Source organism: Dicentrarchus labrax, unplaced genomic scaffold (assembly GCF_905237075.1).
Source record: "Dicentrarchus labrax unplaced genomic scaffold, dlabrax2021, whole genome shotgun sequence".
NCBI classification, from domain to species: Eukaryota; Metazoa; Chordata; class Actinopteri; family Moronidae; genus Dicentrarchus; species Dicentrarchus labrax.
Genome location: NW_026136724.1, coordinates 17,348,987 through 17,375,557, shown reverse-complemented (window position 1 = coordinate 17,375,557; position 26,571 = coordinate 17,348,987). Strand labels below are relative to the sequence as shown.

Sequence of the window (26,571 nt, the reverse complement as noted above, 5' to 3'; positions counted from 1 at the left end):
TAAAATTAAAGCAGACATGGTCAAGGACTGCAACCCTCAAACTTGTTCCCAAGCACATTTTAAAGGTCTGACAATCAATTTTCAAGCCATATTGAAATGAACAGAATGTAATAATAGCCAATGAGGCGGATGAAATGCAATAAACTAAATAAGTTATAGTTACAGTTACGGCTGTACATATAATATATGTACAATATAATGGAAAACCACCTAACAGTTGTTAAGACATTTCTGTCTGGACCAAAGAAATGGAAACACTGGAAAATGGTTTGGAAAACACCACTACATCACTATCTGTGTGAGGGGTTTGCAGGAGTCCAGAACTTAGAGAGCCTGCAGAAATTGTAACAAAGTCACCAAACTTAATGAATGTGCACTTACTAAATACAACCCTCTACAGCTACATGAGAGTTCATGTAGCAAAAAAGGCTGACAGATAACTGTGCTTATGTTCTTGGTGCTGTTCCTCTTTGTTCTACAGATTCAGTCCTGTGTCCAGCTCACAGGTTTGTCCGTTATCCCCTCTGTGCCCTTCAACGGCTCCCAGTACCGTCCCAGTACCATCTGCAGGGTGCCATCTGTTGATGATGATGGCGTGATGCTGGGTGACTGGGTGGGTCACTGTGCCAACCTCCTCTCCTAGCTCTGTGCTGCTGAGTTGGCTGTACACACTGCGAAAACTGAATCTGGCAGCATTGTTTTGACAGACATTTCCAACTTGTTTTTATGAAAAATAAGACATTAAAGCATTTAAATGTGAGCTATACATTTGTATATACAATCCTAGAATACACTGTAGATGAAAAATCACCAATTTTGTGTCACTCAGCTTATCATAATTGAAAATATCTGCTCGTTTTACTGTCGATAGAAACGGCAGAAACATTCGATTTTGTAGTCTTTAGTGTTAGTCAATGCATTAAAGGAGCTGCTGATCACTTTGGAAGTGATTCCTGGTTAAAACCCTACGTTTTAAACTTTGGGGGCTACACTTTTATTTTACATTTAGGTCATGAACTTTGCCTTTGAGACTCAATCTAAGACTACATGACTTCTGGGGCGCCCTGGTAGCTAAACCGAGCCCTTGCCTGCTGCAGCCACGGGTCTGAGCTGTCCTATCAATTAAAGGCAAAAGCCTTTGATATTTAAAATGACATCTCAAGGTTGATGATTCTTTTGCAGCACGGCCCTCGGTAGGCAGATCAGCTTAGTGGAGTCACTTCATAATTACCATAGTAATGTCATAATGTCACACTGAAGCGTATACTTGAATTTGGTGCACGAGGTTTGCATTTTGTCCTCCTCCCAGCTCCGTCACTGGCTTTGAGAGGGATTAAAAAGCAGTATAACAACACTGCAGCACTACAGAAAAATAGCTGTTTTCAGCAACTCTTGCAAGTAGTAATTTGCTTAGCTAGGGCTGCAAATAATCATTATTTTCATTATTGATTATTTGATTAATCGTTTAGTCTCTATGTTGTCAAAAGCTAATGAAAAAGGCACATTGTAAATTTCCAGAACCCGTGGTAACATCTTCTATTTGCTTGTTTTGTTCAATCAACAGTCCAAAACTAAAAGACATCCCATTTTCACTCAAATAAATCCGAGAAAAGCAGCAGTTCAGGAAGTCGGAACCAGTTTCACCTTCATAAACAACTTAAGTGGTCATCGTTTGTCCACTCACTATTTGAGTAGTTTATTATTTAGCACTAGAATCCTCTTTAGTATAACCTTTTGGATGTTGCCATTATACATCACATCACATTACAGTGAAGGAAGTGTCTATAAATGCAGCTGGTGACACCGCAGTCAGAGAGACGTCTCCATATCCTCCTTTCCAGATTTATCCACACCACTCCACCGCTGCTTTTGAATCACTCTTTTCTAACCGAGTGTGTTTGTCTTTGTTTCAGTGACAGACTCGAGCTGTCACTTCATCAGGACGCCTCCATTCGTCATTGTTTGTCATCGGAGAGAAACCCCTGCTGCTGTTTGTCCTCGGCGCCGAGGGGTTTTGCTCATCCAGTGTGTCTAAGTCTGGTGTGTGTTGGGGGGTTTAAAATTGCAACTGGGGGAGGAGGTTTGTTTGGCTTGCTGCACTTTACGGTAGAGAAGAGAGGGAGATTAGGCCATGGTGGAAATAAAATGAGTAGGGAGGATGAGTGTGAGTGTCTCTGTGTGTGACAGCAGTTGCCAAGATCTAATTCCTTCTTTATGGATGATTTCCAACATAGAAAAGCACAGCCCGTCATCTCGTGGCGGAGCTGCTGTCAGGAATCAAACAGAGCGGCCAGCAATCAGGAGAATTTCTTTTAGGTCTCTAATGCTTCCTCTGAGGCTTACTGCTGGTTCTGGTTCTGGTTTCAAGTTCTGACAGTGGTCACACCAGTGTTTTATTCCAATTTACTTTAAAATATATATATAATCACTTTACGGATCTCCTAACTTTTCCTCTAGTGCCATCATCAGGTCAGTATTTCAATTTGTCCAATAGCTGCAGAGCTGATGACATTCACATCAGCCTCCCTCAGATGTACTTTGTGTAAAGTAGCAAATGTTAGCATACTAACACACTTAACTAAGATGGGGTCCAAGTACAGCCTCACAGGACTGCTAGCATGGGACATTTCCGGCCTTTCATCCCCTCTCATTGGCCGGAAACATGTCAAAAATAACATATAATCCAGCCTTTAAGATTTTTATCTTTTTAAATATTTGTTTTTCTAGTTGTTTCATATCAGTTTAAACTACCCTTTCATATACAATTTCCTATACGTTTGATGCTAAAAAAATGGCAAAGGTCAAAGGTGTCCAAATGGCGTGCAAAGGTTTGGATTTTTTTGTTAAGTATGATGTTAGTAACCGAAATATATTCAGAATATTATGCTTTTTTTTGTAGTACAATTTGAATTTGAAACCCCTGCTGTAGACTCTTAGTCTTGTTAAAATACCGAGCAGGATTCGCTTACAGCTGTAGAGATGACACGCATCAAAGATCCAAGTTATTAAATGTACTCCTGAGACTCGAAAAGTCGGTGAACCCACGATATATTAATCTGATTGAAAGTGAAGCGCCTGAAACTGAACGAGCTGTAGATGAAAGCTGAGCCGCGTTTACCATCTACAACAGATGTGAAATAAATATGCACACATGGAGGTACAGCCCCCTATAATGACAGAAACTAATGGCCTGATGTTGTCCTCTTTGCCTTTGAGCCAGGCGAACGACACCAAAAGGCAGCATTAATTCAAACCGTTTGTTGCTTTAATTTCATGGAGGCAACTGTTTAAGGCCAGGAATCTGTCTAAAAGTTTTTTTTTTTTCCATCTGTCGAGATCCTGATGAAGACATTCTGCTCGAGATGGTTGAGGAAGCATGTCCATGTCACAGTGCAGACACAGACCAGACTCCTTAACCGCGTACTGAGGCAATGGAAAATAGAAAAAGCCAGACACTTTGGCATGTCTCTGGGCAATTATAGCAGATACCACCGCTTATCCCCAAAGCTTAATCTAAAGATTCCAGCACTTCATCACAGGTTTATACAGCAAGTCACACCCAATACATGCAAAACCTAGAGCTTAAGTGAGTTCCACAGTCAGTGTCATATAAATCACATAAAGGAATCTGTTTTATTCAGTGGTGGAAGTTGCACAAAACGCTCACATGATCTGTCACTGTTATCTAACTCTGCTGCCATCTGGGATTACAATAAAGAACGGTGAAGCGGGGCAGATTCAGGAGTATAAACACATCTGAGGGGATCTCAGGCTCAGGGAAGACAGGGAGAGGAGTCAGCGTTTTTCCTCTTGAGCTGCAAACTTGCTGTCATGAGACAGTTACTCCTGCTCCTGCAGAGGCAGAATTGTATTTAACACGGTAATGTGCAGCTGAATAGGACTCCTGCGTGCCTATTTTATGGGGATGTGAGCTTTTGTTTGCATTCAAGTGCGAGGATTAGTTGAATTAAACAAAATGGCTGAAATTGATCAGGAATGTACACTCTCAAGCTAAAGAGAAAATCCCTCCACTATAGTAAAATAATGTTTGCAAAGCTGTGCACCATCTACTGGTGTGACTGAGTGTAGCAACGGTGGCTCTCTAAATCCCTGTTAAGAGATGGGAGCAGGGACATTTAAAGTACAAGATGTCATCCTTAAATGTCATTTTCATAGGTATACATGAGTGGTTACAAGCTTATAACCGCCTTAAAGAGTCAGTTTACCCAAATTACTAAAGAATATTGTCTTTTACCCCTCGTCTCGTCCAGCCATGCAGGTAATTTTAATTTTATGTGCTCAGATTGTTGATATATCTGCCTCTGAAACGCCTATCTTTGCCCCAATACAGTGGAAGTTAATACAAATTTTGTTTGTGGTGCTTCAATGTTGAAAAATCACCACGTTAGAAGAATCAGTGTCCCCGTTACTGTGAATCATCCAAAGACTCAATTGGAACTTCTTTCTTCCAAAGAAATAGTCCCTAAAATTTATTGTCAAACAATATTTTATTCACTACCAATGTATTGTGGTGGAGGTACAAATCTCTGAGGTCTTTAATTTGATTTTAATTAACATTTAACCAGGAAAGCTTCACTGAGATTAAAAATATTTTGTTTTTGAGCGTCCTGCTGGTGAAGTAAGGCAGCAATAACTATAAAACAGTGACAAACGTAAGAAAGATTCTACAAAATGTAACACAAAATCAAAATTGAACAGAAATTTAATCCTAGAAAAAAACATAAATGACACCTTAAAACAACCCAGAACACGTCCAAAACAATACGATTCTAATAAACCCCAAAACACAGGTGGAGCTCTAAAAGAAACCCTTCACGAGGGCCAATAATATCAATTAAATGATAGATATACCTTTCACGGTTATCAAAACCGTTTAAATCATTAGAAAAATGATGAAAATAATCAGACATGGGAACTTTACAATGTACAAGTTTATTTTTAATGAACTCTTCAGTGGTTGGTAGTCACAGCACAGCTTGCATGTATTAAGCCACACACCTATTTTACAAGATGACGGGAAAAAACAAAAGAAAAAAACAAACAAAAAAAAAAGTCTAAACCAGAGTAGATGGTCATCAGTCCATCTGCAGTGACTTTTTTTTTTAAACTTCTTTTACTAAAATATCCTTAAAAGGCCACTGAAATGCATAAAATGTTTTCAGATGCATGAAATATTAGATGGTGGCGATTTGCTTTAACCTGACATCAAGACTCCTCACATGGCATCGACAGTGCATGTAGACATTGTAAAAAGGACTGGGTTAGCGATACCTAAGATATTCTTTTTTTTTTTTTAGTGACAACACCTTGGCTATAATACTACAGCTTTAAAAAAAAAAAAAAAAAATTGGAAACAAAATTAGCACTCTTCCAAGATACTGAATACAATGAAAGTGAAATGTAGTGAAGCGATTATTCTGTTTTATCTCACAATTATGTGAACACTTATTTTAAACTGGAAAAAAAAATTAAAATAAAAGCACTGAACACTTGCCAGCCGTCCCGCGTAAGAGAGGCTCTACTGTTCTGTATCCAATGTCTTTAGACTATAAAAGAAAAATAATTAAAACACACCTTTTTGTCCTCTGGAATTTGTATACTTTTTAATAGTAACAGACGGGAACGATAAACGCATGCCATGTGCTGGTCTCAAACAAATACATACAGGTATATACAGCATCACTCAGTACCTGCTAAAACAAAGTGAGAAATACAGAGTATAAACTGACTACACTACAAACTTAAAACAAAACAAAACAAAAAAAAAAAAAAAAAAAAAAGAGGAGGAAGGTGAGCGATGGAAGCGGTGGAAGAGTGAAAAATCCTACTTGTGATGGACTCATCATTAAAGCATTAAAAAAAAAAAAAAAAAGAAGAAGAAGAAAGAAATGCATATTGCACATACAGTGAAAGCTTAAATTCCACCAGGTCCGCCTCGTTTCGCTAAAGCGAGAATTCAAAATTTTTCCCTCTTGGAGGAAGACACAAAGAGGTACAAAAAAAAAAAGAAGGAAAAAAAAAAAAGAGGAGGGTGGGCGAGTGTGCATTGGTGATCTGTGTGTGTGTGCGGGAAAAACAATGAATAAAGTAGTGGAGTCAGGGGCCACAAGGAGCTCATATCGGGGCAGAAGTGGCACTTTGAGGGGGGTTAAAAGGAGGGAGGGAGGGAGGGGGGAAACTGCACAGCACACAACACTTACACAGGGAGAGGAAAGAAAAAAAAATTACATCAGAGAGATTGTGGCACAAATAAAATCAGGTGTTGGATAATATCTGTTCTTCAGTGAGAGAGAGAGAGAGAGAGAGAGAGAGAGAGAGAGAGAGAGAGAGAGAGAGAGAGAGAGAGAGAGAGAGAGAGAAGATTGATGCAAGTGTTTTTTCTTTTTCTCTTTATGTACAACTAAGGCTTATTGGTTAAATAGTTTTCAGGCTTCCCCGCCCACAATGCTTTTAACATGCTGATCACACAACCCTTTTTCCTTTTGCTCTGTAAACTCAGTGGTTCTATCGGGACAGCGGCCACACAATCGAGTGGATTATAGTCGAGGAGGTGGCGCGGAAGGGGGGGGTGGGGGTAGATGGATGGATGGATGGATGGATGCTGCGGTGGTGTTGGTGTTGGTGGTGGAGGAGCAAAAGGGAGATAAAAAGGGAGTTGGGAGGAGAAAAAGAAAAAAGGAGTCTTGTCTCTGATGTCTGTTGCAATTAATATCTAAATGTGCAATTCCATTAGTCACTGCCATGGGGGACTAGGGGGGTGCAGAAGACGGGGCGGGGGGGGTCTGTTCTACTTGGAAAGCTTGCTAATGACTCGAATGAGTGCTCCGTTCTCGTCCTTTAGTCTCTGGTTGTCTGCTTTCAAGTCTGGGAGCATCTGAAAGGGAATAAAAAGGAAACAGGGAAGGGAGAGGGAGACACAGAGAGAGAAGGCTTAGACAAGTCTTGACAGATACACAGTGCTGTTAAACCAGTCAGGCTAGTTTTTTTTTTTTTTTACAAATTTGTTAATTGCAGCCTGTGTAAGCAATCTCGGAGTCACACAGCATCTCTCATGTTTTGTTTTCTCCTTTTTTTTAAAACAAAAAACAAAAAAAACATCCTTGTTCCAAGTCAGGAGAGAGAGAAGTAAAAAGCGGGCACACCACAGGCCAAAAAGATCCTCAGAAAGCCATGCAGAATCTGAACGGCTGCTCACCGGCAGCCGGTAAAATATACAGCAGAGGTCAAAAATAAAGTCACTTTTTCTATTTGATATAGTGCATATAACATTTGAAATCATCGTTGTATGGAGTCCTACAGAGCCTGGCAGCTGTCAGGAGTAATTCATCTTAGTTTTTTTTTGAACAAATAAGGAAATGATGCTCTTGAAAACACTGTTAAGTAACAGCTTTCAGTTACAGGTTGTTAGCGGTAGGCGAGCAGCTGTGTTTCGGTGCTGAAGTTACACAGTTGATACTAATAAGAGACAGTTGTGATGCCACCTTGGGTGTTGTTAGGTGCGCATACTGTACACCGCTGTGTAGTCTAACTCAGTGCAAAATAGAAAGTGAAAGTTGTCAAGCCAATGGATAAGCTAATCTAAATGATGTTGTCTTTTGAATTTGGATTGAGAACCGTGGATATACTTCAGATTTAGCTTGTTAAAACAGCATTGGGACATCCCTTAAATATATGTTAAGATAAGAGGAAACTATAATGATTCCCAGGAGGGAAAACTAACATGTTTAAACGTCAATGTGATTGTTTAATGCTACGTTCTATTCATTTGTGCACATTAATTATTCATTTGTGTGTAAATAATTCATTTTCCCTCATGACACCTGCCGGGTTCAATAGTATCCTTGACATAGACAACAACCTCTCTGTGGATGTTTATAATGAGTCATAATAGGTGAATTCTTGTATTGACTTGTATAGTCTGAAGTGTTGAGTCACAGATTCTGAGGTTTAACATGAGTCAGATTGCTGTAGAATACTGATTCTGTAAACTTAAAATCTCTCTAATAAAGGCATAATGGCTATTGAAAATTCACCTATTTGGGTAGATATATACTATATATGTATATACTATTATGTAAACTGATGTTTGACTCTTATTCTAAACAGATGTATACGAGCTGTGGCGGTGAGGACTTTAGGTAGAAATCTTGATACACAACACTGAGACTCCAACAAGATATTTCAATCCCCTTAAAAAAAAAAAAAAAACAAGCTCATTAATTGATTACGGATGACAATCAACTGCTATTTGTAGAAACGGTGCTAAACCTGTGTCCAAATAAACCTGCTGGTGCATGCAGCTGACTTTAATGTTTGTTGATGTCATCAGTCAAATTAAAATTGGGGGGGGTAAAGAGGAGGGAAAGAAAAAAAGGTTCAGTCTCGGAAGATTTGGGTCAAAAAAGGTGATGCCAAAATGAGGAAGCCACTTCATGCAAGGAAGCCAGAACAAGCCAAACGGAACAACCGAGCTCCCTCTGATGGAAGCATCACTACATAAAACTACAAAGAGGACACTTTACTTTACAGCACTTGATGCGTTTGTTAATAATTAAGTCAATTTAGACACCTCCTGGCCTGAAATGGTACTTACATAAGCTTTATCTCCACCGGTTATTAATATACGCTGGTTACTTTGACATATTTAGGATGTTTTCATGAGCTGGAAGGGTGTGGAAATCACCTGCTAGTTGTGTACTGTAAAAGGAGAGTGTCCTGTTGTGGAAAAAAAAAAAAAAAAAAGACACCCTCCCCAATCTGAAAACCAAAAGCTCTGGGGAGGCAGAGGGGGACGGAAAGGGGAGTTTACAAAACCAGTGATGGTTGGGCGGCTGGGCACCTGCCTGTCTATGGGTGCGGGCAGAGCACGAATGGAGCATGAGAAGAATGGGGTTGGGAAGGAGGGGTGGGAAAGTGAGGAAGAAGAGAAGGAGATGGTGGTGGACAGACGGACGTGGCTTAGAGGTCGACGGTGGGCAGCTGGCTGCAGGCGGACTGCGAGAGCTTTGCCAACACGCGGGACAGGGCCCGGTTCTCGGCCTGCAGCCGCTCTTTAACCTGCCGCAGGGCCTGAACCTGCTTTACCTGGGGGAGGTTCTGCAGGGGGGGGGAAAACAACAACCACAACACAGGAGAACACAGAGAGAGAGAGAGAGAGAGAGAGAGAGAGAGAGAGAGAGAGAGAGAGAGAGAGAGAGAGAGAGAGAGAGAGAAGGCAGAGAGGATGGAAGGAGGAAAAAAAAAGAAGAAAAGGAAGAATGGGTTTCAAGAAACAAATGAGGAGAGAAAAGGATTAATGAAAGACAGGACGGTATAAATTAATAGAGAAGAGGGGCCGAGAGAAGGAAAAAGGGAAAACAGAAAAGGAAGATTGTTAGAAAATGGGGACAGATTTTGGAAACCAAAAGGAATGATTAAGAGCTTTCCGCTTCGGCGTGATGCTTGTAGATAGAATGGAAAAGTGACACTGATAAGATCAGCCAGCTGTCTACCACCTAAAAATAAACACACTTCGTTATCACAGCGACGGCAACAACACTCGCTTACTAGAATTTAATGGAGTTTTTTCTCCCTCTCTCCTCCTAAATTTTCAAGAAAAAGGAACATTTAATTGGCTGTCTCAATAGAAGAGCTTAAATGTTATGTCAACATAGATTACAAACAGCTGAGCTGAGATGTGCCCTGAACAGAATAAGAGATGTGAACATTTAGCAGTCTAACATGTGGACAGAGGCGAGGTACCGTAATGGGCAGAATACGTTTCTAGAAAGGAAAGACCCATCAGGGGTTGTTTGTGGAGTTATTCAGCTTTATAGAAGTGTTTGTGGAACTGGTTTTGCTGCCACCGGGGAGATAAATTTAAATCTCTGTACATACTTTCCCCAACAGGACTAATCTGTCTTATATTCGGGCCAATACAGTATTTTTAGTTCAAAACTTTTCTTTGTCTACTTTCGGAAACAGCAAGTGATGTATTTGATGCCTGTGGTGGTTATATTTTCTTTTTCAAGCATATGGTATTTGTTCTGAATTAATGGCTCCATAGAAACAGATATGATGTACATACCGATTATCTCTAGGAAAATTCCAACCAGGGTCCTGTTTTTAATAGTTTACCCCATAATTCCTATTGGTAATAACAATATTGCACTCAAGATGTTAATTGCTTGGATCTGGGAAGGTTGCTATAAAGGTTGGCATAAGTTATCTCTGTCGGACTTCATTATAGTGATGTCACCGTCTTCCCAGATCCCAAAAATCACCTTGTTGCTTACAATCTTATCATAACCGATGGAAGCAATCATAAAACAATTCAAATAAGACTTGTGTCGTAATAAACCCATGACACTTGAGATGACTCACCAATCATATTAAACCCCCCCAAAAAATGGACCCAGATTTATATATAAAGGCACACTCAGACTGAAGTGACAGCTGTCGGCGCTATGCTGGAGTTCACAAGTACCACCCACATGCTAGCTGTGATCCTGACTCCTTTAATGGAAATCTTCTAAACCCCACTGAACATGAACTGAGAATATAATGCAGTGTGTGTGACTGTGCGTGGTGGTACCTTAAGTTCCTCCTCCATCTCAGATATCTTCCTTTCTAGAGCTCTTCTTTCCTGTGGGGCGGAGGAGAGCGGGGTTAACTCAGGACACGCGTTGTCGAGACAATTAGCAGCAAACACGGTTTGGTGCAGGCTATACACACTGCATAAAATAAGGTGTGGAAGACGGTGAGGGTGTAGCGATAGCACACACGCACACACACACACACACACACACACACACACACACACACACTTTGAACACACGCATGTTTTGTGAGGCGTCTGCAAGCAACAGCTGGTTCAGACTTACATATTCAGTGATTTAAAAAGGCAGGAATGAGTCAAGGAATGGGGAGGTAGATGTTTAGAGGTTGTGTTGGATGTTAAATTAATGAAATGACTCATGAACGGGGGGGGGGTCAGAATGTTTTTTTCAACAAAAAAGGACATTCTTGTATTATAAAAAGGCTGGGACGACAAACGGTACATGAAGGATGGTCTTAAATGTGGCTTAAAAATGAATTTTGCAAATCTATGGGGTTATTGGTTTCATGGCTACGCAGCTGAAGACGCCAGCATGATTACGGAATGAGTGAGACAAACCATGAAAACACACACACATGCACAGGTTCTTTCAATAGCAATTGAACAGTCTACAATTGTTATACTTCCTGCATGAGATCAACACGTGTTCACACACACACACACACACAAAAACAAAAACAACAAAATAAGCAGTCTTAAGAAGAGGTGACCACACGCTGCCTCTGAGGTTCAAAAACATGTGAGAGTGAAGGTGGCAGTGTTCTGGGTGGCGAGGAGAGGGAGGAAGTCCCTTTTGACCCCGGCTACAAGGGCATGTGTGACACGACAGCCAGCAGCAGAGAGTAGACTGATACAAAAACTCAGGTTAAGATCATACCACCACCCAGATGATATTGGGGCCTGCTTGTTACCTTCAGACATAAACCCATTGGCAGTGTTACCAACATGTTTAAAGCAGGTTGGATTAAACAAAATAACTGACAGAAGGACGAGTTCTATATTCAGTTTGAGATAAACTTGAGAGAGACAGTAGTTATACATCTTTTCAGTAAAGTTCATGGTGTTACTAAACAAAGAATGTAATAGTTAGAGTTATTAATCTGGTTCTGTCATTACCCTTTTCTCCATCTCAAGCTGTGATCGGTCGGCATAGCGTTCCTGCCTCTGCAATGAGAAAAATAAAAAGATTAGTGGAGTCATAGGGAATCCTATCTCATCTATACTGATCAGCTGAAGAAGTGCGAGTTCAGCATACCTGTGTGGCCTTCTCTAGTTGTAGCTTCAAGTCCGCCAGCTCCAGGTCTGTGTCACGTAACTGGGCCTTCAACTTCTCGTTCTCAGCTAAGATCTGCTCGTAGAGCTGAAGGGAGGGACAAAAATATCAGTCAACAAGTAAATGAAAATGTTGAAAAATGTTGGCTTAAATGTGTCAATTTCTATTTCATTTGGTATTTTCTACAGTTTGGCATGTACTTTTTTGGATTGTACAGTCAAATTATAAGGGGTGATCACACATTAGACTCACTGAATGAGTCAATGAGTCATAACTTCAGCAACACAGCCTTTTAAATAGATTATTTCATACATCATGATGTTATCTTTCTGTGTACAAAAGTCAACGTGCATCATTTGCCAGTCATGGGAATACAACTCCGTGATCAGAAACATATTTATATGAAGACCTGTACGATTAAATCCAGAACCAATAAAAGAAAAAGAGCATTTTATGTGAAGTACACACCTTCTTGTAGTCAGTGGTGTCGTCTCTATCTAGTCGGCTTGAGTATGGCCTCCGACTCTCACCGTAGCCACGGCTAGAATAAGAATCATTGCGATCTGAGGATGAAGTGATCTCATTCCTGCAACAGTAACAACAGGTGTTCATTTAAAATCTAATTGTTTAGCAACAATAAAAAGGGTAATAAAGAAGAAATAACATAATATGAAGGGGGTAAAACATACCTGGACAACCTGTCACTCTGTAATAAAGCAAAAATGAAAGTGAATGTTAATGTCAATAACAAAATAAAGTGCATTTGTAATAAGTTTATACATACAAAAACAAAACTGAATGGCAAACTTTTTTTTACACACACTGTACTACATACAAATACACACTCCTATCCTAAATAGCTGCTTGTCAGCCACAGCAGCGGCCCCTGAGAACGGGGCCAGACATCAGATAGGGAGGTCAGGTTGGAGGGTCGGGCTTCCAGCTATTTTAAAAATTGCAGTCAGCTTCCTGAGCTGAGACAACAATGCCACAATCCGAGTCCTGCAGCCTTCAAAGAAAATTATCAACACGCAGTTCAACTGATTGGCACTATTCAATGCAAGACTGGAGAAAAGAAAAAAAAAATCTCTACCAAACCTGCATTAATGCTTTTACATTTTGGTGCATTTAATTGAGCGTGCCAGACTGGAAAGGGAGAAACTTTTCCATCTCCATGCAGAGAAAATTACTTGTTTCCTATTTAGTGCTCTGTTGCTGCTCCACCCTTTATACTGTCCTACTGTCTCCCTTCCGATTGTACTCAAGTTAACAACTACTGTCTGCTCTCTATGCGGCAAAAGACACTCCCTTTCAAACAGGAAGTTCATCCAGCCAGCAATGTTTTCACTGCCCTTTCTGCCCAATGCTGTGTCGTCCATGGATGGTCAAAATGCATTTAAACTATATTATAAAGCTGATTTATAGTTTTTATTTTTATTTCAGGAACTGGAAGACTTTCTTACATGTTCATTTTCCTTATTACTGGTTGAAACTGTCATTTATGGTGAGTTCATGTGCACAAAAAGCATACACTGAGGGTTGAAAAGTGCTCTTAAATCTTATCTCCAATTTTCTTCGTGTGTGCTTTGACCCCAGTAACCCTAGACTTCCTTTCTTTTGTGTGTCTGCATGTTTTGAAAACTCACTGATCTATTGCTGAGACCACTTTTTGGTTTTGCAAGGTCACCCCAGCAACCAGACAATCACCAGAAGATGGAAATGGGGAGGGGAGGGAGGGACAATAAAAATTCAAAGGCTGCAGAGGGTGAAAAGGAAAGATACGTGGGTGGGGTGGAAATCATAGGAGTACTGGCCAGAGTTGTGAATATCAAAGACTGCTGGACATGCTTTGCCTTGACCTCATGAGATGAGACATGAGGAAGGACCAGAATAGAGAATAAACGCACAAGGGCCAAAATCAAACGGAAGTCATGTCACACAAGAAAAGCAATGAGGCTCCCTTGGTTTTGGCTGGAGGGCTTCTGCTTAAAAGTCAGTTTTATCTACTTTCTGCCGTGTGTGTGTGTGTGTGTGTGTGTGTGTGTGTGTGTGTGTGTGTGTGTGTGTGTGTGTGTGTGTGTGTGTGTGTGTGTGTGTGTGTGTGTGTGTGTGTGTGTGTGTGTGTGTTCGGTTACCTGTGGCTCTCCCTTGGTGCTGCCCTCCTCCGAGTCAGACTGCTGGTCTGGGTCATTTTCATCACCCTGGAATTTTAAAAAAGATATGAGGGTTACACATGACTTGCAGCTTTCTCTATCCAGATGATCAAAGAGGAACATTTATAACCTCCTGCACCTCCTGAGTGGTGCTAAGAATACGTATGGTGTTAAAAAAAATAAAAAAAAGTGATGCCTTACATCTTGGGTCCAGAAGGAGACCCCAGTGGAGCGCCTCTTCTCGCGGGGCCGCCTGCGATCCCGTATGGAGCGGGGCTGAGATTTGTCCTCTCCCTCCTTCTCCTCATCCTTTCTATCTATTTCTGTCCATCGAAAAGAATACCAAAAAGGTTAACTACATATTGCTGTAACAGTATGTGCAATATGACCCTTATTATTTTGACAACAACAGTGTGTAAATGTCCATACAGTAATCCTAACTAAGGGAAAAGAGAAAAAGGTTAAACAAGGCAATGATTTGACTTCACAAGACACAATCAGGACATCAACTTGACTTGGCCTGAGTTCAGAGGGAAGAAAAAAAAAGGCTTTGGTCATGGGAGAACAAAGCGGTGAGTGTTTCCTTCCTTCGGCTGAACAGGCAAAAGCAGCCTTCTATTTTTCCCAGGGATGCTTCATGGATTTATTTGTTAAGAGAAGAGCTACTTAATTTAAAAGGCAACCCAATCCCTTTCTGTCTCAATGCCCCTAATCAGCATGTGGCGGTTTGCCCATGTGAATGTGGACCTGTGGAGACAGATACAAGCATCAGGTGGAATTTAGACATTAGTCATGCATCCACATGCTGTGCTTCCTGTATATGGCTTCATACCAGAGGGGATTAGCATTTAAATTATTTCAGTTTTCAATGTTGTGATAGTTAAGATATCATCTATGTAGTCAATCTAAAACGGATGAATATGTCCAGTCTAGAAAATATTATGATGGCCGTATGGCTGCTGCGGAGGTGTACTATAGGTATTGTGGAGGATACAATTATTCCAGCATGTTTGACTCACTGCTATCTTCAATGCAATCGGCATGGTCAACATTTATTGTACAGTTGGATTGATTTTTTCAGAGCGCCCCTTTTGAATGGTAATGACACCAGGTACTGACCTTTTTCCGTATCTCTGGAGGAACGGCTATAGGATGAGGTGATCCCCGTCAGACTGTTAGGCCTGTTGAGGGAGCTGGAACTGGAGGACAAAATGGTGCTAGAGTAGGACGGGGTGGAGGCAGTGCTGGCTGTCGAAATGGCGGAGGTGGAGGAGGAAGACGAAGGCCGGTAGCGCTGGTAGGGAGACAGAAGACAGGTGAGAGGGACAGTGTAAGTCAAACCCTCAAGGTATGGATTACAGGTGAAGAAACAGAGATCCGTCTTGGGAATGTTGTTACTAAAGCTCGGAACATAAATGTACCTCTTCGAAGCTCCGGTACTTCGATCGGTAATCATCTTCCTTGGTCTCCAACTCCTTCTTCTCTTCCTGCTTCTCCTTGTCCTGCTTTTCCTTCTCCTCCTTCTCCTCCTCCCGGGTCTTTGTGGGACGACTCCTGCCAATTGTTTTCTCAGCTTCTTGCAGGTCAGTCAGAGTCACGCCCTGGAAGAACAGAGTAATACATGATCTCTAGAGTCTCAATTCCATACTCTGATTAATTATTTTGGTTTTATAACCAGAATCTTATTATCAAAAACTCTGCAGTAAAAAGTCAACAGTTTAATTGGTATTTTACAATGTTTCATTTTTAGTGTCAGAGATTTTAGCACAATGCGGTTCAGTCGTTTTTGCAGGAAAAGGACAAAGCTCAAATTCTGTAAGCTCGTAAAATGATCAGCCGTTTGTACAGGCCCGGACTTTAAGTGCTGTCTGTGTACAGTAACTGCTGTCTCAACCAGGATAATAACATTTATTTCAACAGACTATGGCTATAAAACCATAATGCAAGCCAGAGGCTGCCTACATGTCACCATTTATTAACATTTTATTTTGATGGGGAATCCACTGTCATTTTAATTGCTGGTAAAAAAAAGTGGGACTTTTTTGGTATAATGGAGGGATAAATCAATTGTCAACATTTAAAAAAGGTTAACTAACCTGAGTGGACCTCCTTGACTGTCGAGCCTGCCTGGAGCGAGCTTTCCTTTGGGACTCTGACTCTTCGTCTCGCACTGGCGTCAGGTATGACCTGACACACACAAAGACACAAACACACACAGACGGTTAATAATCTGTCAATAGAGCCATACTAAACTCTATAATTAGATGACTGTTGGGATGGGGAAACTGGCACGATAGGTAATTGTCATCATTGTGTATGGTAGTAGGGTGCCTTAAGGTTACATGAGATGGCTTGTGATCAGAAGGATGGCTGTTGTAATTTACAGACTAGCTGGGAAAGTGAAAATAAGTCTCTCCACTCACACAGTAAATACTGTACAGCACCATCAGTGGAGCTGCTTAGTGGCCAAAACTAACAGTAAGACTGCTAATGGACTATGCAGCTCCAGGTGCACATTTGTGGAATGATATGAATTTGAAACAGCTATTTATGTCAAAAAATGTTGTTGGAAGAGTATTTCCTGTAATGAAGATGTATTTGAAGCAGAATGTTCCTGGAAAATAGGAAACCTACCCGGACTCTATTTTCCTATGTTTTTTTTGGTCCAAATCCAGATTGAAAATTACCAAAGTTTTCCCTTTAACTAAGATAAAGCTTACTTAAAACCTACTTTAAGTTACTGTGATAAAACATGACTCAAATCTCTGTGTTTAGCCTTTTGCTACAACAGTATCAGGGTCAACAGGCAGGCAGTTTGGGATATAAAACAGTGAGCTATTCTGGCTCTTTCTCTCAGTTTGGAGCATGCCTCTGTTGGCCACACAAAAGTATGAACTCATTCAGTGCAGAGTGGAGTCTTGGCCTTGAGGAAAATGTGCAGCTTCTGCCCACTTTCCTTATAAGGAGAAGTCGCTGGAGCAATCCAGGCTCTGAAACAGGCCTGCCCCACTCCCACCATGACAGGTGGCTTATTTCAGCACTGCAACAGGAAGACATGCACTCCACCCCACTCAAACACACGCGTGCAAACGCACGCTCTCTGTGAGACACACTGACATGCTAGTCAGACTCAGACACTACTCTCTCTTCCCCTCCACACTGTGTGTACACACACACCCCGTTCTCAAACAGAGGAAATGCATCCGGATTACTGTTTGACTGAAGGAAGCTTTTAAGGTTAATTCCAATATTTCTGGAAGCTGCTTACAGTAAATGTTTTGTTCAACTATCCAAGCTATTTGAACTTGAAAAAGTCATGAATATACATAAACAAATATAATAATAAATTAGTATTTAAAATGTTATCTTGCTTTACTTAGTCTAATCCCCAGGGATTTTAACTCATGTCAAGATAAATAACAAAACAAAACACCATGGGACAGTGACAGTCTCCACTAAACCCAAAATAACAACAGCAATTAACAAGATCTGAACTTCAAACTGTACATAATCAAACAAAATGCATCATAATCCATCATCTATAAGGCTAATAATAATCTGACAATTTCCCACATCTAATAAAATCCAGATGATATGAATCAATTGTCCCATCTAAGTGCTTCAAATTCAATTCATTATTACATCATTTGAATTCTTAAACTACTCTGAACTGATTACTGTACGCGACTAAACAACAATGTGTGTTTTCAGGCATAAAGATAATTTGCAACATGAGACAAGAAATAAACTGACATACTGTTTCACATATAAAAGGACATGCATGAGTTATGTAGGTAAAAAGGTGTGTGTTTGTGTTACCTGCGTCTTTCAGAGCCAGTGACAGTGCCAGTGGTGGTGGTAGTGGTAGATATGCCGGTGGTGGTAGTGGTAGATGTGGTGGTCGTAGTAGAGCCAGTGTTTATAGTGGGGATGACCGCAGCAGATTCCTTCTCCTTCTCCTTCTCCCTCTCTGCACTCTCCTCTGACCAGTACCTGTTTACACACCAGCATTTTATAAGAAACCTACTTAGCCTCACAGATTCCATTTCAACAACTTTTATTAAAAAACTAAACATTTGTGGTTGTAGAAGGCTTCGAGCAAGTAGCTGAAAGCAACCGTGATGATGGTGATGGTGGTGGTGGAGTTTGGCGTGTTCCAACTTGTTGGACCACTTGGACACTTCATGTAGGCTACAGTGAATTCATGTCGTTTTTGCTGGATTGCATTCAAACTGACAGCTGCTGGATGAAAACATCCTTGGTAAGTTGTTTAATATTCTTTATTCGTGAAGACAGGCCTGTTATACTATATACTGGCTTTCTGTCCTTTGAAAAAAAAGAAGTGCGTTTGTGGTTGCTTGTGTCATTGACCGTGTCATAGTTATAGCAGGACACGCATTGCTTGTAGACTTGTAGCCTAATTTGTTGTCGTGTGGGTTAATTATGCGACTTTAGCTAAATGAATAAAAATGAACTGAATATAGCTACTGCTGAATGCCGACAGTTTAGTCACAAGTTTGAGGTTTAAATATCAGCAGGTCGCTGTTCAATGATAAACCATTTACACTATCAGTCCTGTTCATGTACCTGCTGGTGAGACTGGTGGAGCCAGTGCGGGTGGAGGAGGAGCCCAGGCTGGAGAGCAGGCCGCGATGGCCTGTGGGCGAGGTAACAGATGAGGAGGTGGTGGTGGTCGTGGAGGAGGTGGTCGAGGAACTCAAGTCCTCGTTCCTTCTGCTGAAAGAGCCGCTGGAGGACAAAATGTCAGACACAAACAAAGCAGAGTCACCAGTGAGAAAAAGCGGAATACTAATGTAATCACGGATATAATGCTGGTCGCCACAGTCTAGTTATTTGCATCCGATTATTAACTGATAATATATAAAATATTTCTGCATCATATATCCGCATTGTGATGGCATTATTAGTTGCAGAGGTTTAAAACATTGTTTGACAGTCAGTTTGAGTAGTAGTCTTAGTAATGATGGCGCTGCATGAACTATAAAGAAAAAGGTCAATCACACCTATGCTACATAGGTTTAATACATTAATAGTGAAGCCCTCTACAGGAAACTGAGGTGATATTAATATGTGAAAATAACTCAACCTGTCCTTGTGAAATGAGAGAATGGATCAATATATTTTCTTGCAAAGGCCATGGTCATTCCAGGAAGGGATTGCAGTTTTAATACTGCAGTTTCAGTGAAAATTTAGCTGAACATACTTTTATTGATGGTACTGCAGTGTCACAGTATCACTCGATGACATCAGTATTAATGTTCTGTCCAAAATTAAACAGCATTCTGCACTTACTGGGCGTCTTCGGAAAACATTTCAATATTCATTTGCTCATTAAACGTAACCAGAAGAACTCAAAACTTAGGTAGGCACTTCAGCAGCGCAGACACACGCGGTCAGAGAGGACAGGTGGGTGTAGAGACGGTGGTGCCCCGGTGAGGCTGGTGTACCTGCGGTAAATGCTGTAAGACTGGTAGTGGGAGGTGGGTGGCTGCCAGGGTTTAGTATTACAGGTGTTAGGGTCCAAGCTGGAGGTGGACGAAGACTTGGCTGGCACGTCCCGCGTGCTGCCGCTCCGCCCTAGTGCTAGCGTATGGGACGTGCTGGCGTGTTGGCAGGCGGGTGGGCGAGAGAGGCATATTAGCGGTGAAGGCGCACACACACACATATATACACACACACACACACACAGATATAGTATAAGAAACATACATATTTAAGACTATTAAGCTTTGCACACTATTGGTGCACTCATGTCATATGGGGATAGTTGTTGACTGGACAATTGAAAGCAACAACAGAGAAGTTGTCGTGCCATAAATCAAAATTTGTCTTCACTGAAATCACTTGTTCACTCAGCCTGCACAGTGACACATTGAAATGTATTAAATTTAGTTTGTTTCAAATTTTCTACACTTGATTCAAGGATGTCTTGGTTGGTTACATTAAAATTCAGGAACTACAAAGTTCCCAAGTAGCTTTTACAACTTAAAAAATAGGGTCATTTATGAAGACGGCTTGTATGCAGCATTTCCCCCCATATGACAAGCTTGCAGCATAAGTCCAAGCCTAGGTTTTGTGCCATGAACAACTCTGGGAATTTGATTTATCTGGGAGTCAAACAGGTATATAGGCTTGTTAAAATGTTTGAGTAATGCATTGCAAACTCAGTGGCACAGTAACCTGACTGGACAGGTACAGTCATGCAACAGACTCTGCAGTGATAAGAGAAAGGCGTTGGGCTGATTTGCATTGCTTTCTCAGTAGCTGCTGCTGTGCATGGAAGCATGTACATACATATCTCTGATGACATAATCCAAGCAGAAATGAACAGCAGATGATTGATAAAGAGCTATCAATACTAGCTACACAGTGGTTTTAGTTCCAAAGCTATGCAAGTCAACCTCATAATGGAATAAAATACATCAGATCAGATGGAACAGATGTCTGATGATGAGATGAGGGATGGAAGATTTGTATCGCGGCAGAAGCTAACCTGCGCTGGTAGCTGGGGGTTCGGTTGGTGGAGGCGCTTCCTTCACTGTTCTTCAGGTCGTCGTCCCAGCGTCGCCGGGTGTATGAGCCACTACGTATCAGAGCAGTAGAGTCCCTGGGGAACCACAAGCTACAATAGTACCCCAGGCAAACAGATACCGACGTAGATATGTGCCAATACAAATCTTTCCCCATTAAACCCAAGTCTACCCACTATGAAATCTATCCTTTTTCTAGAAAGTTTGAAGTCTACCAAATTCATTGCTGCACAACACAACCTAACCAAAGGCAGTTTCTTAAGGCCAAACACACCATGCAGAGCATTGAGGCCTTTTGCCTGCAACACACAGCAGTGGGCAGCAGGAGCCGCTCGTGCCAATGCATGTTTTTCATAGAGCAACTTGGTGCCAGGGCTTCACCTGTTTTCCTTCTCGTCAATGTCTGAAGTACTGGCCAGTCTCCTGGGGATGGTGGGGGCCACATAGGCAAGCCGGGTCCCTTTATCCTTTTCCTGTAGAAATATTTAAGTCTTAATTGAGCTCTTACAAAGACTCAGGAGTTCATGATAGCATCAGGCCTAAGGAGAACATACATACATACAGACAGACAGTTGCCATCTCCACAAAAAGCTTTTCAATATATTAAAATAAAGGATGTGACTATGCGACTGTTGACCTTCTCTTTGTCTTTGTTGTCCAGGGAAGAGGAGAGGCGAGGGCTCGAGGCTGAACGCATCACACCAGTTGTGTCCTTCTCCCTCTGAGCCTCCTTGGCGGCTGTGATCTCAGCTAGTGCCCCATAGCTGCCCGTCTTCCTCAAACCCAGCCGCCACGACGCTGGAGACTCGTCCTTCCTCTCCTCCTCTACTTTAGTCGAGACCTTTCCAGCAGGCTGAATGGCCTGAGAGGGAGGAAGGGGGTATTGGTTTAGTGTACAAAGTTAACCATTTAAACATATAAACTAAAGATTTTAAATGTTTTTTTTTTTTTTTTTTAGTAATCTTGGTGAGTAACATGAATATCAGGTTTGGATTAATCTCCAGGGGCTGCAGTTCTCACATTTAAATGATGAGACCATAAGAGGACATTTTTAAGGAAGGGCATGCCAGTTAAGAGGTACGATCACATCCACTTCTACAACTACAGGGCCAAATTCATTCCAGAGTAAATACGATAATTATGTAACGCTCTTCTACAGTAGGAGGTGAATCTGTTGTGATTTTAGGGTCCAACTGATTTTTAAAGGTCAGGCCACAAATACACTATTAATACAAACCACCAAAAGATGACAAGCAACCAAACATAACACAGAAGCCACACAGACACACGGTGAAAGCACGATCTAAAGAGTGCATTTGTTTATTACAAGTGAAAACAACACCATTTAGGGTTGATGAGTGAAAGTCAGCGATAGGGAGGTTCAATCAGCATCACCTTGATTGGGCCAGGGTGGTTGCAGGGGGAGGTGTTAAGTACTTTGCAGTGCACAGGTGCATGTAGGATGAGAGAACAACTCTTGGTGCACACAAATGCCTCACCATAGGTTTTTTGGGCACTAGAGAAATGCCAGTTTTGCGCAAGCCTTGACGCCACAATGCAGGACAGCCTGGCTCCGCCACAGGCATGAGGGGAGTAATACAATCAAACTAAAGCCAACCAAGACAAGAGCCCAGGATGAGAAAGACGCAGAGGGAGGCAGGGCAGGGAGGAGGACAGAGAGGTTGAGACAGAGAAAAGGCCAGAATAAGACAGAAGCAGCAGCAAAAGAAACACACTTTATGGCAAGGACAGATTTATTTTTTTTAAAGGCCTAGTCACACCACACAATGCTTACTGCCAAACCAGGGGGGGGACTACCATTGTTGTTCTCAGTTGGAATACGTGACAGATCCAACAAACATTTGGTAGTGTAAAAACTGGACATTGTTAATGCTTTGCTCACTCTTGTTAGACAGAAGACATTGTGATGTGTGAGCACTAGGCTTCAAAGAAGGACTGGAACAAGAAGATCATTGCAAGAAAAGAAGCAGGAAAAAAGAGAAACATTCAGTCTTGCATAGGTGGCCACTGGTGCAGGACATCGACTAAAGGGTGTACGCTATAAAAAGATACGCTCCTATTTAGGCCGCATTCAGGAGTGTGAAATGATGATGCAGTGTGTAGGTGGTGTCTAATAGCACAGACTTAACAGAATGAGCGTCACAGCTGTTATTAAGGGATTTAAATTTAACTTCTATGTATATACCATTTCAACGCTGGCCACACAAAATAGTTGAAAATACCTTTCAAACAGTATTTGTTAAAACCAGTGGATGGAGGGAAGCAGACATGACCTTGGAAAAATGTACCAGGTTTACTTTAGTTAAATGCTTGGCCTCATTTTGCCAGCAGAGGGCAGCAGACTCAAAAGTGGGAACTCCCATGAAAGCCCTCGTTTTATTCTTAACCAAACCAATCCACTTCTCTATACACTCCAGCCCCCAGCCTCCTGGCACTCGCATAGTAAACCATTAACATTATCCAGAATTGGCCGTCAATCATCCCCACTGTGCACCCAGTTGTCACGTTTGTTTAACGCCACCGTAAATTAGTTGTAACTGTCATTCTCAGGGCCTCTTTGACATTTGTTAGCTAATGTGCTCACTGTACTTCAACATGAAGAGCGAACCACAACCAGGAACAACAATTTCTGCGAAGGCCTGGAGTGTGAACTGCAAACTCATTTATGCAAAACCCCCAGTATCTTCAGCGGGCTGTGAAATTAGGTTTAAGTGGGAGAAAAACTAAATAGATGATAAATTTTATTGATTTGTTTACATAATGAGGCACCAACAAGTCTCAGAACAAAGTTGAACTGACTTTATGTAACAGAGGAGGTGTAGTTACTCCCTCAAACGCTTTGAGGGTAAATAGTGACATGATTGCATCATGGCTGTGCTGCAGCATTTAATTTCCTTCCTAAGGCCTTTTAAGACCAATCAACTCCTAATTTGAGCGTCTGTTTTGAAGTTTTTAATGCCCGTACTGTGGCAGCTGTTCAAGCAGGGTAGGACAACAAATACTTGTCCACCAGGTCGTACCTTCTTTACCGGTGAAGTGGGGGTTGTCACCTGGTTAGTTGGGCTTGTTGGCGGTGACACGGTGATGGTGGATGGGGTAGGCGTTGTGCTGTTGCTCACCGATGCTGAGGGTTTGCTCTTGTCTGGAGGGGTCGTGAAGAAAAAGAAGTGTTAGCTGTTTGAGTCAACATACAATAATTAAGAAAAACAATACATAAATACATAGAAAACAAGTATTTTATGTGGTGACTGCCACGTAACGGGAGACAGAGTGACCCATGTTGTTAATTAAATTCTATTTGAGAAATTTTACTGACAACCATTAAATGTTTTTGGTTCAGATTTACTGATACCACACAAGTCTAAAATAAGTCACACACACACACACACACACAAATCCACAGCACCTGCTTCAGTCTCCGACTCTGAATCCTCGTCCTCCTCTTCCTCACTGGAGCAGCTTGATTCGTCCTTCTTCCCCTCCTCTTCTTCATCCACCTTCTCCGGTTCTAAGGTCTCGATGCGTGGGACAGTCTTTTCTGGCTCTAGAAGCAGCGTTTCTTTGCTGCAACACACAAATTTAGTACAAGTTAGTACGGAGCTACGGCATCAGTGTAGTACAGTATTTTCAACTGTGAGGGAGAATACAAGCCAAAGTCACAAAAAGGTACAAACTAAGATATTCAAACCAAAAAAGAAGTTTAAAGACAGCTTCCATTTATTATTTTTCCACCATGGAGCCATTTACCTCTTGAGTGGTTTCAGTGATTGGTTGTTGTCCCCAGTGGTTGTCGTTTCAATCAAAGGAGATTTCTTAACATCTTTCTTGTCACTCATCAGCTGGAATAAAGAAAACAAAATTCAGCTATTCTAACAAGGGGAAAGGACAGCAAGGCACACAATCTATCTAGTAAAAATGAGATTCACACATTTTCACTCAATCACAGGCGTCCACAGTTATTTTACAGAACTCATTCAAAGCTGTTTTGTGCAGATTTGGGTCCCTTTACAGTTAGAAGCCACACTGACTCACCAGATTTTGTTTCTTTTGTAGTTCTTCTAAGTATCCCAGAACATCTTCGTCTGCTACATCAAAAGCTGTCTGGCCCTGAAAGAGAGAAATAAAATAAAATTTAGCTAAACTATGGACTGCGCAGCACATAAAGACAGGACTCGTGACAGTTCCAGTTACTCACCATTTTATTAATGAGGTCCATGTCACATAGATTATCCACCAGTATCCTACATGCCTCCTCTTTGCCCCAATGTGCTGCTGCATGTAGAGGAGTCCAACCATCATAGTCCTTAATATTTACATCATACCCTGCCTGGATTAAAAGCCTGCACAATGAGGGTGGGGGGAGAGAGAGGAAACAAAAAAACAGTTTTCCTTAGAATTAGAAAATCTCAGATTTGATTCAAACTAATCTCTCAAAGTGATGCCACGATACAGGCTTTTAAAAATGCGTCAGCATTGTAACCCCAGGTCAGATTTATGAGATACAGAGTCCGCCCCACATGGACACGTAATCTTTAAGAGCAAAATGAGGTTAGGACATTTTTTAAACTCTAATATTTCAGCCCATAACTCTGCCCTGACATGCAAAAACATTTAGATCCCTGTCTTGTATATGGTAGTCGCACTAAACATCAGAGATGTTAGAGCTATCTATGGCAGTAAAGTGTACTGGCTGGCTTCCCAGACCAGATGGACAGGCTGCTGCAGTTCCTATCCTCCAGCAGCGTAGCCGTATTAACAGCCTAGAGAGACAATGTCGGAACAACAAATTGACAAGATGCAGAGACCAAGATATGTTTGGCATTAGCAAAGACAAAAAACTGCAAGGCCTCACCACTGTCTTGACTATAAACAGTATTTATATAATGTAACATACAAGAAAGACGTTAAGTAACAAGCAGTAAAATAGTGGGTGATTACATTTTTGTCCCGAAATGGAAAGACATCAAGTTTACACTCCATCTATAACCTGTGAAATCAAAACCGCTGCTTACTTTAAAACCTCAACATATCCCTTCGCAGCAGCTACATGGAGTGACGTTCCTCCAGACTTGGCATGCCGGACGTCTTGGATCTGGCCGCTGTTGAGCCACTGCCGGGCGTCCCTCAGCATGACCCGCTCCTCCTCTTTCCGGGCTGCCTCGATATCCACCCCTGGTGAGTGACAGAGGAGACTGATACTGTAAAAGTGCCACTGAAGGATTACCTGCTACTTAGGAACAAGCTGCCAGCTGTAACGCTGAACCCAGAGAATGGAAGAGGGAGAATGAGGCACAATTGCATCGAGGTACTTATTATGAGTTCCACAGTACTTATCTTACATCTAGAGAAAGGTATGTAAATGTTTGAAATACATTAGTTTGCGACTATGGATTACAATAGAGGGAACAGAAATATTTCAATACATAGCCATGAGATACATCTTTCCATATTTAAACAGTACTGTGATAATGCAACAATAATGACAGCTGTGACAAGTCAGTGCTACCCACACAATATAACATTATTCTGACAACCTCTCTAAACACTAGAGGGTGTTGTAAAGCAAAACAGTTTTGTACCAATTTTCTGGCAATTTGACAATAAAATAATGGCTGCAAACATACAGGCCTCAGCCGGTTTAAGTGGGTCAATATGTCTAAGCTATAAGCTGCATGCGCTGCAGAAGTGAAAACAGGCCTTTATTGTCTTGTTGACACCTGGTTGGAACACGAGACGGTCTTAAATGCGCTGGTGCACGAGTCGTTGACTCGTCAGCTGAGCCTTAACTGTGTTGAACTACATAAACAGTGATTCAAGATGTGCTCTGTGGTAAGAGCCAAAACTTCCGCTGATCGTATAGGTTTTTGTTCTATTCCCAAGGATACATCATCACTCTTTTCCTGGCACACAGAAAGCTTTAACATTGCCTCAAGCTTTTCAACCAAGGAAAGAGGA

General features: G+C 41.5%; 1 protein-coding gene and 1 long non-coding RNA gene across 7 annotated transcripts in view; both read right to left on the bottom strand.

Moving 5' to 3' along the window:
- Nucleotides 1-4,934: 4,934 nt before the first annotated feature.
- ppp1r12a (protein phosphatase 1, regulatory subunit 12A) overlaps nt 4,935-26,571 on the bottom strand; it is a 47,922-nt gene continuing 26,285 nt past the window's right edge. The window contains exons 4-26 of one of the 6 annotated variants that reach the window (XM_051392392.1): nt 25,629-25,788; nt 24,812-24,956; nt 24,649-24,723; nt 24,364-24,455; nt 24,023-24,180; nt 23,637-23,758; nt 21,233-21,457; nt 20,977-21,068; nt 20,559-20,672; nt 19,513-19,665; nt 18,632-18,793; nt 17,864-18,037; nt 16,141-16,231; nt 15,466-15,645; nt 15,164-15,338; nt 14,246-14,367; nt 14,027-14,092; nt 12,581-12,597; nt 12,360-12,477; nt 11,874-11,978; nt 11,735-11,782; nt 10,595-10,645; nt 4,935-6,895 (exon numbers count right to left, since the gene is read on the bottom strand). In XM_051392392.1, the coding sequence (XP_051248352.1) occupies nt 6,809-6,895; nt 10,595-10,645; nt 11,735-11,782; nt 11,874-11,978; nt 12,360-12,477; nt 12,581-12,597; nt 14,027-14,092; nt 14,246-14,367; nt 15,164-15,338; nt 15,466-15,645; nt 16,141-16,231; nt 17,864-18,037; nt 18,632-18,793; nt 19,513-19,665; nt 20,559-20,672; nt 20,977-21,068; nt 21,233-21,457; nt 23,637-23,758; nt 24,023-24,180; nt 24,364-24,455; nt 24,649-24,723; nt 24,812-24,956; nt 25,629-25,788 (2,732 nt within the window). In that variant the 3' untranslated portion in view covers nt 4,935-6,808. Of the gene's footprint in view, nt 6,896-8,865; nt 9,118-10,594; nt 10,646-11,734; nt 11,783-11,873; nt 11,979-12,359; nt 12,478-12,580; nt 12,598-14,026; nt 14,093-14,245; nt 14,368-15,163; nt 15,339-15,465; nt 15,646-16,140; nt 16,232-17,863; nt 18,038-18,631; nt 18,794-19,512; nt 19,666-20,558; nt 20,673-20,976; nt 21,069-21,232; nt 21,458-23,636; nt 23,759-24,022; nt 24,181-24,363; nt 24,456-24,648; nt 24,724-24,811; nt 24,957-25,628; nt 25,789-26,571 lie in introns of those variants that run through there. The other 5 variants (XM_051392390.1, XM_051392391.1, XM_051392395.1 and 2 more) reach the window with 5 other exon arrangements.
- LOC127358893 (uncharacterized) lies at nt 9,176-10,588 on the bottom strand. Its single transcript, XR_007882559.1, has 2 exons — nt 10,284-10,588; nt 9,176-10,003 (listed from the first exon to the last, which is right to left on the bottom strand). It is a non-coding gene; the product is annotated as an uncharacterized LOC127358893 (long non-coding RNA).